The following is a 15,051-nucleotide window of genomic DNA, read 5'->3' as shown; positions in this document are numbered from 1 at the left end:
AAATGTTTTCATTTTCATGTTTTAAGCTCATGACGTGTCATTTGTTATCAAGTAAGCTCTATGCTTCTAAATACAGATGGAAGTTTGTCATGAGTTGGAGAACAAGTCAAATTTGAACAAAAAATAAATGCCTTGTCCCCCCCCCCCCCTCCCACATGGCATTTGACCATGTACCATGCCTGGGAAGAAGGGAATTGAATTTGGCTGGGTTAGACAAATTGAACTGAATTTACACTGTACCTTTGGCATTGGAGAATTTGGACTTTTCTCTTTTTTTTTTCTTCTGTTTGAATACAATAATTATTGAACTGAGACAATATAATATATAATGCTCTTTATTCATAATGATAGTACAAGAGAGTGCATGGTAATAAGTAATACCTGTAAATCGATATTGAGATGCCGAAGCCGGGGGCTTATATGGCACAATTCATACAGGAGATTGGTCAAAATGGTGCAATTACTTTACAGTTTACAAATAAATAAATAAATAAATAAATAAATAGATAAATATTAATGTTAATAATAGTGGTGATAATAATAATAATAATAATAATAATAATAATAATAACTTAAATGAAAAAAATTAAATAAATAACAAATAAAATATTAAATTAAGCTAAGCCGTGTATACGAGAGTTCAAAAGGACATGAATTCACAATTTGATTGGAAGTAATCTCTAAGTTTTTGTCTACAATTCGAGATAGTAAGCAATTACCTAAATCAAGAGGGTTGTCATTCCAAATTTGAGGGCCTTGTGCATGAAGTGCAAAAGTCCCTTAAAATTCATAAGCTTTCTTCAAGTCAATTCTTCCCTATTGTAATACATACTTGCATGGTGCTATAAACATCATGACCTCCCTTTGAGGTAGATGTTTACCTCCTGTATACGTAGGTGGAATTGTTATCACTCGGTAAAAATAAAATGAAATTCAAGTCAATGATAAAAAAGCTCCTTATGATCCCAAGTTTCCCTGCTGAAGAGTAAGCTTCTATGTGTATGAATTGAGTACACAATGTCTTTTGTGGAATTAATGAGTCATAGGTGTCTTTGAAGTAGCTGTTTCTTCAGCGGTCTGTGCAGTTTAAGTATTGCATTCTGAAAAGAAATAAACTAAAACCAATATTGTTAATGTACTGTAGTAAGCAATGAGAGAGTAATGTACTATATCGTCTTTTAAGGTTTCTTAATAATCATAACATTCTCTCTGACAATCAGTATGGTTTTCGCAAGCATCACTCCACGGCTAGCACTTATGCCCTTACTTGTTTATCTAACAAAATCTCTTCCGCCATTGACAATTATAGACTCGTCCAAGGCCTTTGACACCGTTGATCATAACATTTTGATTTCAAAATTAGAGCATTATGGTGTTCGTGGCACTTCACTTAGAGGGTTTGAAAGCTATCTAAGCAATAGACAACAATATGTGGAATTTAATGGTGTCAGTTCGGAGTCTTGCGAAATTAAGTGCGGGGTGCCTCAGGGTTCTATACTAGGTCCCCTACTCTTTCTACTCTATATAAATGATCTGTGTAACGTGTCAAAGGTCGTGAATTATATTCTTTTTGCAGATGATACAAACATATTTTTCTCCCACAAAGATTTTAACTTGCTTCCTGGAATCTTGAATTCTGAAATGCTTAAATTAACTCAATGGTGTCGAGCAAACAAGCTGTCCATTAACTTTAAAAAAATCAAATTTTATGGTTTTTAGACCACCCCAAAGGAGGAAAACACTTGATATATCTATTCAAATTGACAACAATGCAATTGAACGTGTGAAAGAGACAGTATTTTTAGGTGTTATCCTCGATGAGCATTTGTCATGGAAGCCTCACATTCTTAGTGTTTCTAGAAAAATATCAAAATCAATAGGTATTATTATTTTATAAGTCTAGTTTTTGCCTTCCCAAAACCTCCTTACGCTCCTTGTACTATAGTCTAGTTTACCCGTACTTAAGTTATTGTGTTTCTGTGTGGGGATCGACATATCAGTCTAATTTAAATTGGATTATTGTTCTGCAAAAGACGATAATCAGAATAATATCTAAAGTTTCTTTTGATGCTCATACTGGTGTTCTTTTTAAAGAACAGGAGATTTTAAAATTCTCTGACATTTATTTGTACCAAATAGGTAAATTTATGTATCTTTTTTAAAGAAGCTTACTTCCAAATTATTTTCGCAATATGTTTACTCTTGCAAGCCAGATACATTCTTATAATACAAGAAATTCCAACCTTTTCTATATACCTTATTGTCGAACTAATCTTCGAAAATTCTCAATTCGGTTTCAAGGTCCTACGCTTTTCAACTCGCTTAGTCGTGAAATTCAAAACAGTGAAAGTATCAGTTTGGCAAAAGACTTAGAAAATTCCTTCTTTCTAAGTTAAATTGACTCTTTGTTGAGCTACACACCTTTTTCTTTCTTTTTTTTTTCTTTTTTTTTTTCTTCTTTTAAAAAAAATTAATTGGAATTTTCATTCAGTACCATTAACTTCTATGGTTTATCCTATAGTTCCAGGACGCCTATAGTTAATAAGCCCCAGGCTTCTATATAGGCTTCCTAGCCTTTAACACATTTCATCTTGTAAATAGTTTAGTAGGAATATTGTGTATCATCTTTAATGTATTTATGTTGTATTGTTTGGTTAATGGCAAATGAAAAGTGAAGCAGTCAAACAGTCAAACCTCTTGTAAGTCAGATCACAAATTAAATTAAAATAAATTCTGACATATTAAGGGTTATATTTTTTAAAAATGATCTATCATTTCTACAGTCATAAACAGTCACTTCTAGCAAAATTTAATGTGGAAATTACAGGTTGATGGGGTCAACCAAGAAAAAAAATTACAACAACAACAAGAGAACAATTGCCTTTCACTGTATTCCATGTTATGAGTGTAAATAAAAAAATGAGAAAACTCTCACTTATCTCATTCTAGTGAGATTAAAAGGCTTTTCAAATAATGATAATAATAATAATTATTATTATTATTATTATTATTATTTAATTATTTATAAATAAATTTATTCTAAAATGGCATGTACACGAAATGCAAAAGCCCCTTAAGATTCGTAAGCTTTCTTCAAGTCCATCCTTCCTTATTATAATACCATAACCTCCTTTAGGTAGATGTTTACCTCCTATAGGGCAATGGTATGAGTTGGTAAAAGTGAAAATTATGAAATTCAAGTCAATGATAGAAAAGCTCCTTATGATCCCAAGTTTCCCTGCTACAGAGTAAGCTTCTATGCCTATGAATTGACTTTTATAATACATAAGTTATAAAATGTACACTGTAAGCCACTGTACCTCCCTTGGGTAGATGTTAACCTCCTGTAGGTGGATGTTATGAGTTGGCAATAAATGAAATGACACTCAGGTCAATGATTAGAAAAGCTCCTGCAAGATTGTAAGTTTGAATGCTTGCAAATAAGCTTTCCATGTGTACGATTGTGCCAGTATAACACATACGATACAAACGTGGTGCTATAAAACGTACCTCCCTTAGGTCGATGTTAACCTCCTTTAGGTCGATGTTAGCCTCCCGTAGGCCGATGTTACCTGAGCAAATCTTGACTGTTTTCATAGTTCCACGTTTCTTCCACAAATCGAACGTAAACCTGGAAATCCTTGAGGTCAGTGTTCAGACGCCGAGAAACGAAAGTAGAAAGAACTCTGTATTCTACCATAACGAATCCTAACAAACGTTTGAAGTCTTTATTTCCCCGACGTCGTCCGCCATTACAACTGAAAGAGAGTGAATGCAGGTCAATTTCCGGTATAATCGGATCTCGGTTCGTGGCTGCTCCGAAGAATAACCCGATGACGTCACCTCCCTTAGGCCGATGTTATCTTTTCTCTTGAACGGCTAGCCTGCACTGACAGGACAGCATGATATGACGTCACGTATAGTACCCGCCATTCAGCGCGCAAAAACAGTTGATTCAACGGCCGACGGTTCATAGTTTTCCGTGGCTGGTTTTACATTTCGGTGTTTTTTTTTTAAGGTTTCTTGAAACTTACTGATTTAGCAAGGTAAAAATGGTAGGATATCAGCTGCACGCTTTCGATGTAAACGAAATGACTCAAGATCCTCATTTAAGGTGTCCGAACTGTAAGTTTTTGGTTCGAGACGCCATGATTTTACCGACGTCGACGTCGTGTAAGTTATCTGGATGCGATCACAGATTTTGTAGCTCCTGCCTCGACGACATGTCCGTAAATGGCCGTGGGTAAGTTTAAAGCGTTGAAAACTTAGATATTAACTAATTTTTGTCATGAAGTCAACAAGAAACAAGAACTATTTTGAGGCAAACTCAAAGTACTAATTGCACCGGTATCCGGTCGTTTCGTTCCATGGTCGTTTCGTTCCAAGGCACTTCGTTCCATAAAAAAGTCGTTTCGTTCCACGGAATAATCACGTCGTTCCATAAAAAAGTCGTTTCGTTCCACGCATTAGTCAATTCGTTCCAGCAAAAATAGTCTTAAACAAATTACATACAGCTTACCTCAAGTCGCGCAACGGCAGCAGATCGAGAAATTTGTCTGAAACATATCCGTCTCCCTAATCTTCTTGCGCGCGCAATCAGTTGATAGAGAAACACGTATGATAAACGTAATGGACTGAACATTACCGGCCACGCGCGCACAAAATAAAAGTTAGTTAGGTGCACAACTTGACGGTCACAAACAATCTTTAATAGACAAACGTAAGATCTTTAATACGTCTGACAAAAGAAGAAATAGAACATTCTGCTTTTATAAACGTCGTTAAACTTTATTTCAACCACACACAATGTGTGAACTTATGTTAATTCTAGGTGACGCTTAAAACCACGCGCAATGTGTGAACTTATGTTAATTCTAGGGACGCTTAAACTACGCGCAATGTGTGAATTTATGTTAAGTAGGAGGGACTACTCCAATTAACAAACATCCTATTTACATATCAATCAACGTTTCGACCAATCTAATCGCGTGTTTATACTAAAGTGAAAATTTGGATCCGTGGGTTGAGTATAAAAGGAGGACTTTGTTGCGGGGTCTTCATATCAGCTATCAGCTACCCGAACAACAACTTTTGAATCGCGATCATCGTATCATTATGTCTTCGAAGTGTTTATCTTGTCAGCTTCCCATGTGGCCCCGTCAACAAGGGCTTCAGTGTGATGGCTGATTGCGTTGGCAGCACCGTACTTGCGGAACAGGAATAACTCAAGCCGAGTACCGTGAAGCCGTTAACAACGGTGGTTCGATTGAATGGCAGTGCTCAACCTGTGACGTCCCTCTGGCTGAGAGTACACCTGTCCTCTTTGATTGTACGTCTGCATCGGACAACCTGTCTACCCTACCTGATGATCCGGACCAGTCTACTGTGTACGATCCCATCCCCATCGAAGATCCTGCCCTAGACGAGTCATCCATCGACGACCCACCAACTGCCGAGAATGTCTCACCGGCCTTGATCACATTCCAGATAATCGAGGACTCGTCAAAGAAGGGGAAACCAAAATTAATCGACAGCAGCGGTTATAGTTACGGGGTAAAACGTCGTTGAGTTAATGCCACTGACTGGGTGTGCACTGTAAGACCAAAGGTAAATATCGCTACAAAAACAAGTAAAAAAATTTGATCAAATTGAGCAATCGTTCTCTTTAAACATTTTATCACAGACTTATTTACTTCTTTGTTTTCCTTACTAGGTCAACCCATGTAAAGCAGCTGTGATTGAACGCTCTGACGGTGTCTTCGAGATAAGAAACAACAGCCACAACCATCCAGCCAACGTCGGAGCAGCACTGGCCGCTACCATAACGTCGAAGGTAAAGGCAAAAGCAGTTGCCGATATCTTCAGACCTGCGTCCGCCATTGTAGAAGAAGTACTGTTAGAGGAAATGGAAGACGTCCCCTGTCCTAGCTTGCCAAGGCCTGAGTACATTGCAAGGGCCGCAAACAGACGCCGTCAGCAACTCCGCCCGACAGATCCAACGGACCTGGATTTCGTTCTAGATGAAAGCCACATCCCTGACGGCTTTCTACGCGGTGACATCAGCAACCAGGGAAACAGACATTTAATGTTTGCCACTGACCAGCAACTAGAATTCCTCGGGAAGGCGAAGTATTGGTACGTCGACGGAACCTTCAAGCTGTGCCGGCATCCCTTCAAACAGCTTCTTACAATCAATGCCTTTGTAAGAAAGGACGACCACGCCAAGCTGGTGCCTGTCATCTTTATACTGATGTCCGGACGTAGGAAAAAGGATTACAGAAAAGTCTTCAAGAAGCTCCTCGAGGTCCTTCCAACTGCACCAGCAGTGCAGAGAATAACACTAGATTTCGAGAAGGCAACCTGGTCAGCCCTTAGGAGCGTCATCCCACACGCAAAGCTTCACGGGTGTACTTTCCACTGGACGCAAGCTGTATGGAGAAAGGTGAGATTTCAAAATAACCCTTCAAGCCCTTCAAGGTTTAGGAAATTTTGTAGTGAGATTTTAAGAAAGCGTAAAACAAAAAATTCAAGAAATTTTAAATGTGTACTTATGCCTTTCTGTATTTTTATCCTCCTAGGTTCAGGAACTCGCCCTCCAGGCGTCTTATCGAAACGACGAGCAGACCCACTCCTTCATCCGTGAAGTGATGGCGTTGCCCTTTCTACCCGAAGAAGAAATCAAACCAATGTTCCAGAGATTACAGCGACGAGCATCCGAATCACTCGAGGAATTTACCACCTACGTATCCAGCACCTGGATTGACGGCACCTGGAGCCCAGCAGACTGGACCGCCTTTAAGAAAGCAGTAAGAACCAACAACGACATCGAGGGATGGCACCATGGCCTTAACCGCAGAGCCTCTGGACGTGGACAGCTCCCCCTATACCTGCTGATTAAGCTGCTCCACAGAAAAGCCAGACTGACAGCAATCCAGATCCGTCTTGTCTCTGAGAAGAAACTGAAGCGAATCCAGTGTCGCAAGTACCGTGATCTCCAGGCCAAAATCTTCACTTACTGGGATCAGTACGAAGCCAACGACATTTCAGCGAAGCGTTTACTGAAATCCTGCTCCCACCTCAACGGACCGAGAGAGAAGTGAAGATTAATAAACTGAACAAACACAACCAAACGGCTCCTTTAGGAGCCACCAAATGACATGAAAGCCATATCCAACAACAATGCCATTTATTTTACTCAACAACGGTCACGCGCGCTATCCTTATAACTGCGCGAGACTAGGTACCAATATATCCTCCGAGGCTCCGCTTCCACAAACTTCTACATTTAATTCTTTAAGTCAAGTTAAGTTAACTTCTTAATTTCGAATACTCACTTTAACACTTTGTAAAACTATTAGTGTTTTGTGGAACGAATTGACTATTGCGTGGAACGAAACGACTTTTTTTATGGAACGAAACAACTGCGAATTGGAACGAAACGACTTGGAACGAAACGACCGTAATTCATTGCACCCACGCGGCCGGCCGGTTAATTACGGTCAGATCGTTCCATGGTCAGATCATTTCATGGTCAGATCGTCGTTCCACAGTAAAGTCAGATTATTCCAATAAAAAAGGTCAGATCGTTCTACATTAAAGTCAGATCGTTCCACCTAGAAATGGTCAGATGAAAAATCTTTTCAATATAACAATAGAGTCTATGTTCTTAGGCGTAAATATGTTTTTGGCCCGACTCGCTAAAATGAGTTCTGAGAAGGGCCAAAAATATGTTTATGCCCAAGAACATCAACTCTATTAATATTATAATAATTTCAAAGGGCATTTACGAAAGGAATCAAAGAGTACAGTAATGTCGCGTCGGCGTTTATTTTTTGTTTAACTAACTTTCATCATGTACAATAAGCTTAAAACTTGGTAGATCACTGCAACTGAAAGTGAAGTTTGTCAAAGCAGCCTTTGTTCCTAAGTTAGTTTTCAAAAGGAAAATTACAGAATATATAGTCACTTATATGTGTTGAAATTTATTGTACAATTGCTAAACTGACAGTTTGGCATAACTGCCTGGACTGAGCGGGCTTCGCTCGTCGAAGAAAAACTTGCGTTTACTTCGCGGAGTTCGCGGTCGGCCATGAAGCTACTGCAAGCATTATTTTGATCGTTATCAGTAGCACCAACGGCTTCATTTGCAGCTAACGAACGGCTGAGGATGTTAGATCAAGTTCATTTCTAGAAGCTTGAGCTATCCTTGATATAGGGCATCAAGCTTTGTTCATTCTTGTGCTTTGTAATGGCGCAAATTTGCTTGGCATTAAACTCCAGCGAGACTGGTTATTGTAGAAGCTCGCACACAATATGCGTATAGATATCTTGGGCATCAGTTGGGCGATTGTATTCTTTCCCAGGGGTTCGTTCTTGTACCAAAAGGTTCCCGACTTGCCAAACTTTGTCATTGGAGTCTGAAAAAGAGCCTCACACTCCAAATGAAGTTTACTGAGCATTAATGTCAGTGAGTTTATGGGATCCATTGCGGGGGGTATCCATTGGCGAGCCAGGGATTCTGTACATTCTCACGATCACGTCAGCATAATCTTGATCCTTCTGTTGAGAGCCACCTTGGTAGTTCTTGGACTGCTCTGTGTGCTTTATTTTTATATCTTTATCTTGATTGTCTTTCTTGAATAATTAATAATAAATTATGAATGAATAATTATTCAAGCGAGTTCTTTGTAACAGGGCTCGAAATAATTTCCGGAGAGTCTCCGGACACGATGACCGGCCCAATTCATTTTAGCTTGGTCACGTACCGTTTCTGGCCGGTCAAATTATATAAAATAAATAACTCTTAAAACAGGGGCCCATGAACCAAAACTGGCGTTATATATTTCCAAAAAAGTTAGAGCACTTTAAAGCACTCATTGTCAACAACAAAAGTAAATTACTACAGCAGCAAAATGAAAATAAGCTTACAGTGTTTGTGTATTAATACGTACTGTACACTGTCTGTAAGACTAACCCGCAACACGTTAAATATCGTTATCGTATACATTAAATTTGTAAATAAATAAATGCACAGTAAATGCCTCCAAATATAATGATTTCTGGTGTACGTATCACGGTGAGAGATCTTGATCCTAAAACTCCGCCAGTAATCCATGTTTACACTCCTCATTACAAGAGATTCATCAAGAAAAGCTTAGTAACCAGGCATTTTAACTTAGGTGTGCCGGAACCGGAAGACACATCTAGTGTTCAAGAAATATGGTAAAATTTGAAAGTCTGGAAATGTTATTTATTGACAACTGCCAAGAAATTTCTCAGGAAAGTTATAAAATATCTCCCTTTAAGCAACACAAACATCTCAAGCTTTTGTGTGTGGCACACAACCGAGAAGCTCTTTCCATACATTGTGTTGTTGAGCTGTTGAAGTACACTAACAGTAAAGTACTTTTAGATATTCGAGGGCATTACTTCACACAATCACTCGGGAACATTACAATGCACAGGATAAAACCAAACAAGTTGGCGATTATCAACATATGATCACATGCCTGCTGCGCGGGTTCCCGTGACGCGACATACTGTACGTACATCCGGCTTTTATTTACCGTGTAGCATGAAAATTTTGCGGGTTCTTATTTTTGCGGATTTTGCGGATTGACCGCGATCCGCAAAAATTAGTTCCCGCAGAAAAAAATACCCGCAAAATAAAACCCTGCCAAAAATAACTCCCTTCAGTCAAATTGAAAACTTTGCTTGTAATAGACTTGTGCCACTGGGCGTTATAAATTGGATTCAAACAAGAACACGGACATGATTTTCCATTGTAAAAGGCAACCAGAGCTTAGACACATACGGTAGTCTGTTTTGCAAACAAAACAATGTGTAAAGAACAGAAAATGTTAAGTGTACAGTAATTCAGTACATTAGATTGGCATGAATGGAGTCATCTGAAGGAACACCATTTGCTAGGGCGTTTCCGATGCCAGATCTTTTACATCCATTCTCAATGATTGCGGTTTTTTCTGCTTCTTAAACAATGAATCGCAAAATTTAGTTCCCACCAGAAATTTCAGTCATCTCAAGGCGCAAAAACTTGTTCCCGCAAACTACAAAATATCGCCAATCCGCAAAATAAAACTCCCGCAAAATTTTCATGCTACACGGTCACTCGCAAATCTGTAGATATATATATATATTTTTCTGTAACACGTTCCATGACAATCATAACCAGTTTTTGCTTGAATGTTTTTTATTTTGTGTTATCTCTATTGGCCAATAATATCTGGCAAACGTTAAAATGTTTGTACATTGATTCAGGTTCACGGATGTTTATCATTGTATATGAACCTTTTATGTTTATATTACGCACGCCAAAGATAAACACACAGATAAACTTGCGAAGATTGGAATAACTATTGGTTTTATAAAGTATAGTTCCTTTGCTTTTGTACTTTGATTATATTTATTCTGGGCTGAGGAATTACTTTATATGCAGGGAGAAATGCAAAACTTGAAAATTAACTAATAAAAGTGAATTAGAAAATAAATTATTTTTAACTTTGTGACCGGAAGTGCGTGAACCCCAATGTCTGTTTTCAATGCCCGGATTGTAAACAACAGTTCTTGTTGCATTTCACCCAGGATTTCAGATCAAAGTTCCGCAAATGACAATACACAGCAACTTGCTACAACTGAAACAACTGAGCAGCATAGAAATTTTAATTTATTTCATTTTCAACACGATCAAATGTGACCGGTCAACATGACCGGCAAGACGAAAGGTTGACCGGTCAACTCACAAATCAGTCCGGACATTGTCCGTTGACCGGCCGTTATTTCGAGCCCTGTGTAAGTTCTTGCCAGCCCTCCCTTCCTCTCCTGCCCAAATAATAGCAAAGATTAAACCAAGCAAATTCTTGAAGCTTGTCCGGGGTCTGTGAAATCTGCGAGCCACCGTGCGAGCCATGCGAGTCACGCGAGTCATGCGAGTCATGCGAGCCACAGTTATTTACATTCGCGTGAGAAAATTTTGGACGAATTTTTTTTTTTTTTTTTTTTGGTTTTTGTTATAATTTTGGAGAGAATTTTGCCTATTCAAAATCGCCCAAGATGCGCAAAAAAATAAAAAAACGCAAAAATTTATTAAGGTTCAAGACTTCAGAAAAAAAATCCGAGAAAAACATACGGCTGCACCGCTACTCGAATAGGTATCTATTAATACATGTCATTCATTGATATCCACGTGGAACTTCATTCAAGAAAAAAAACAAAAACAAAAGAACAGCACTTCGATCTCCGTGTGTTGGCGTCAAGAATGGTGAGAAAATCGCGCCATTTTAACAGGTTTGGTCTTTAGTCGAGAATCAGAGTTATCAGCACTCTGTCGGTTGGCTGACTGCTGCATGTGGTTGTCCTTTCCCTTAGACAAGTCTTTCTTCAAAACTCGCCACTAGAGTGGCAGAGGCTGGTTTCGAGATAGCATTCGACCCACCAGCTGATGGCAAATGCTTCTGTTACGCTGCTTCTTTTCAAATTGAATTTAGTGCGACAATATTGACTTCGCTCATCTTTGCGTACTCATTTATCATACCTTACAAGTTTGGAATGACACTGACAATCAACCCTGACGTGTCAATTACAGTCAACCCAGGTCACGCGTGAACAGTATTTCCAAGAATGAAATGAACATTCGAATTTCTCTTTGTAATGTCCGACGTGTGAATGGAATGTTGGACCTTTCTCTGGAAATCGTTCCGAAAAAGATGCATTAACTGAAAAAAAAAAAAAGATTCAAAATACTTGGGAAACAATTGTTATTCTTGAAATATTCAATTTTGCAGTGTAAAGAAAAATTCATAGCTTTATACCGTCAATAAGCTAGGGAAATTTATACGGGAACTCTGAAATCTCGTTGGCGACTTTCAAAACTGACATGTAAATTTCAAAACTCCGTTCAAATTTCAAAAATATCGTTCACGCGTGACCTGGGTTGACTGTAACAAAAATTATCATGGTTTGCGTTGTCCCACTGTAAGAATTAAATATTGCGATGTTATTCATCTTGTTCCGATGCTCTTGTTCTTGTTCTTATGTGAATGTAAATACAACAAATAAAAATTCTTAACATTTATACTGTGGCTCGCATGACTCGCGTGACTGGCATGGCTTGCACGGCTCGCACGGCTTGCATGGCTCGCACGGCTCGCATGGCTCACACCTTGGCTCGCATGGCTCGCTGACTCGCAGATTTTTGTCACTCCTTGTCCGGACAGTCAGTCGAGAAATAGGACTTGGAGTTTTTCCATATCCCCAGCTTCAATTGTACTTTTTTGCTTGGGCTTGGGGTTTCCTCATATGTAGTAGGATTTACAAACAGCTTCAAACATTTTGTTTGCTTGCAAAAACTTGCCATCTCTCAGGATGTTGATGGGTCTTGAAATGGGCTGGCTGGTAATTTTGTGGTGTATTGCAGCTCTTATACCGGTCAAGGCACTTGGTGTGAGATCCTTTTCCTGGTTTGTTTTAACCTCTGCATAAAATCTCAGAAGAATGCTGCTCAATTCTGTTGGGCTTACAGAATGCAGGTCACAATCGATTCGTCTCTTGTCACACCAGTCACTGAACTTTTTCACACCCCACAAAGTTTGATTTCTCGTGTTTTGGGGTATGGATTCTTCTTCGAGTTTCTGTAACTCGTCTTCGTCAAGTTGAGATGACTGAGGGTCTTGTTCGTTTGTTTTTTCAGTCATTTTGCTTCCCAAATGAAAACAATTTCTTTAGAGATGGCAGCATTTCCAGTTGAATAAACAAAAAAATGGCGCGAACATTTGAATGGTTTCCATTTCTGATTGGCTAGTTGTCTTACTTTCTCGTTTTTCATTGGCTCAGAGCAGCGGGCTAAATTCCGCCCGCTGTATTCTCTATTTTAGCCTGCAAAATGAGCCGCAATGCCTGATAAAATTATTGTAATAGTTAATAGTTCACTCCATGAGTGTTATTCGAGTGTAAGTTCTGAGTACTAGTTGCTCACATCATCAATCAGAAGGTATCCCACTATTGGATAAAAACCTGTGAATTTCCTGTGAAGAACCTGTGAATTAACCTGTGGCAAGAGAGTAACCTATGAAAAAACCTGTGAATTTTGCACAGCCTAAATTTTGAGCAAAATTTCAAAATTTAGGACCCTGTGAAAAAACCTGTGATTTAAATAAGCCTGTGAAAAACCCTGTGAAAAACCCTGTGAACAAATTTTGAGGGAATTCTATCAAAAACACCTCTGAAAAACCATATGAAAAAACCTGTGAACAAAATAAGGAGGAAATTTATAACAAAGATCTGCAAAAACCCTCTGAAAAACCTGTGAATAATAAAGGAAATATTAAAAACCTGCAAAGAGGTTGACTATATATAGCAATAGAATTATTTCAGTAGAGTTATGACTTAGAGTTAGAGTTATAGACTGCCAAAATCCTGAATTCAAGATTTTGGATGGTCAAATTCCTGAATTCAATATTTTGGATGGACGGCCAAAATCCTGAATTCAAGATTTTAGCAGTCCAAAATCATCCTGAATTCAAGATTTTGGATGGATGGCCAAAATCCTGAATTCAATATATTTTTGGATGGACGGCCAAAATCCTGAATTCAAGATATTTTTGGATGGACGGGCAAAATCCTCCTGAATTCAATATTTTGGATGGACGGCCAAAATCCTGAATTCCAGATTTTAGCAGTCCAAAATCCTCCTGAATTGATTATTTTGGATGGACGGCCAAAATCCTGAATTCAAGATATTTCTGGATGGACGGCCAAAATCCTGAATTCAAGATTTTAGCAGTCCAAAATCCTCCTGAATTCATTATTTTGGATGGACGGCCAAAATCCTGAACTCAAGATGTTAGCAGTCCAAAATCCTCCTGAATTTAAGATTTTGGATGGAGGGCCAAAATCCTGAATCCAAGATTTTGGATGGAGGGCCAAAATCCTGAATCCAAGATTTTGGATGGAGGGCCAAAATCCTGAATTCAAGATTTTGGATGGAGGGCCAAAATCCTGAATCCAAGATTTTGGATGGAGGGCCAAAATCCTGAATCCAAGATTTTGGATGGACGGCCAAAATCCTGAATTCCAGATTTTAGCAGTCCAAAATCCTCCTGAATTCATTATTTTGGATGGACGGCCAAAATCCTGAATTCAAGATATTTTTGGATGGACGGCCAAAATCCTGAATTAAAGATTTTAGCAGTCCAAAATCCTCCTGAATTCAATATTTTGGATGGACGGCCAAAATCCTGAATTCAACATTTTGGATGGACGGCCAAAATCCTGAATTCAAGATTTTAGCAGTCCAAAATCTTGAATTCAGGATTAATTATCAGCATATTTTTATATGTTTCTTCTGACACTGGCAACACAATGCAGGATATTGAGCTAGATATCCAACAGTTTTTTAGTCCTCTGTCATTTGTTCTGCTGATTATGTGTAGCTACAGGCTAGAATACTAATGTCAAGTATGGTTATATAAAAATTTCAGCGAGATCTCGCCGAGTTGACCGAGATCTCGGCGAGATTTCAGTAATTCTCGGCGTGACTTTTAAAGGGCAAACCTTTCAGCGAGATCTCGCCGAGATTGCGTTAATCTCGCCGAGATCTCGGCGAGATTTCAGTAATTCACGGCAAGATTTTTAGAGGGCGAAAAACTTCAGCGACATCTCCCCGAGATTGCAGTTGCGTCTTCCATCTCGGCGAGATTCGCGGCGAGATTTTTAGGGGCACTGAGACAGGCGAGATCTCGCCGAGACAAATGCGATCTCGACGAGAAAACCAAAATCTTGCCGAGACAACCACGATCTCTACAAGACACCCAATCTTGTCCCCAGAGCCCGCGCGCGTTTTAGGCCAGCGGTGCTTCCTTGGTGCTGACCAAAAGGAACGCAGCCTCTAAGAACGAGATTGCACTTCGCCAGATTCGAAACGAAGACATGTGAACTCTTCAGTGGTAAAGATTAAGTTATGAGGTTGAATGAGTTAAAACTTCAGCTTAACCCTAGCCTCGTTGAAAATAATGTTTGCTTTCATTTTTTTCATGC

The 15,051-nt window shown here is 39.0% G+C and overlaps 1 protein-coding gene, 2 long non-coding RNA genes and 1 pseudogene across 3 annotated transcripts in view; 3 read left to right on the top strand and 1 right to left on the bottom strand.

Annotated features, from left to right (window-relative positions):
- The first annotated feature begins 3,950 nt into the window (after positions 1 to 3,950).
- Positions 3,951 to 15,051, top strand: part of LOC146459377 (uncharacterized) — a 24,971-nt gene continuing 13,870 nt past the window's right edge. Inside the window, exon 1 of the long non-coding RNA XR_014857954.1 lies at positions 3,951 to 4,243. This is a non-coding gene — a long non-coding RNA (uncharacterized LOC146459377). The remainder of the gene's footprint in view (positions 4,244 to 15,051) is intronic.
- LOC146459382 (uncharacterized) lies at positions 4,289 to 7,267 on the top strand. The gene is made up of 4 exons (XM_085089514.1): positions 4,289 to 4,321; positions 5,200 to 5,553; positions 5,714 to 6,442; positions 6,579 to 7,267. The coding sequence occupies exons 1-4, from the start codon at positions 4,289 to 4,291 to the stop codon at positions 7,098 to 7,100; spliced, it is 1,638 nt and encodes a 545-aa protein (XP_084945640.1). The 3' UTR covers positions 7,101 to 7,267.
- On the bottom strand, positions 7,963 to 12,710 carry LOC146459381 (uncharacterized; annotated as a pseudogene).
- The window catches only part of LOC146459378 (uncharacterized), an 8,163-nt gene continuing 7,144 nt past the window's right edge, over positions 14,033 to 15,051 (top strand). Inside the window, exon 1 of the long non-coding RNA XR_014857955.1 lies at positions 14,033 to 15,051. This exon is cut by the window's right edge and continues 1,017 nt beyond it. This is a non-coding gene — a long non-coding RNA (uncharacterized LOC146459378).

This window comes from Pavona decussata, unplaced genomic scaffold (genome assembly GCF_977016875.1).
Source record: "Pavona decussata unplaced genomic scaffold, jaPavDecu1.1 SCAFFOLD_219, whole genome shotgun sequence".
NCBI lineage: Eukaryota > Metazoa > Cnidaria > Anthozoa > Scleractinia > Agariciidae > Pavona > Pavona decussata.
The sequence above is the reverse complement of the archived record's forward strand: the minus strand, read 5'-3'. Positions and strand labels throughout refer to the sequence as shown.

Coding starts and splice junctions, on each gene's coding strand:
- LOC146459382 (XM_085089514.1), top strand. CDS start 4,289: ATGAAGTCAACAAGAAACAAGAACTATTTTGAG. Junction 4,322..5,199: donor GAAACAAGAACTATTTTGAG/GCAAACTCAAAG, acceptor TTGCGTTGGCAG/CACCGTACTTGCGGAACAGG. Junction 6,443..6,578: donor CGCAAGCTGTATGGAGAAAG/GTGAGATTTCAA, acceptor TTATCCTCCTAG/GTTCAGGAACTCGCCCTCCA.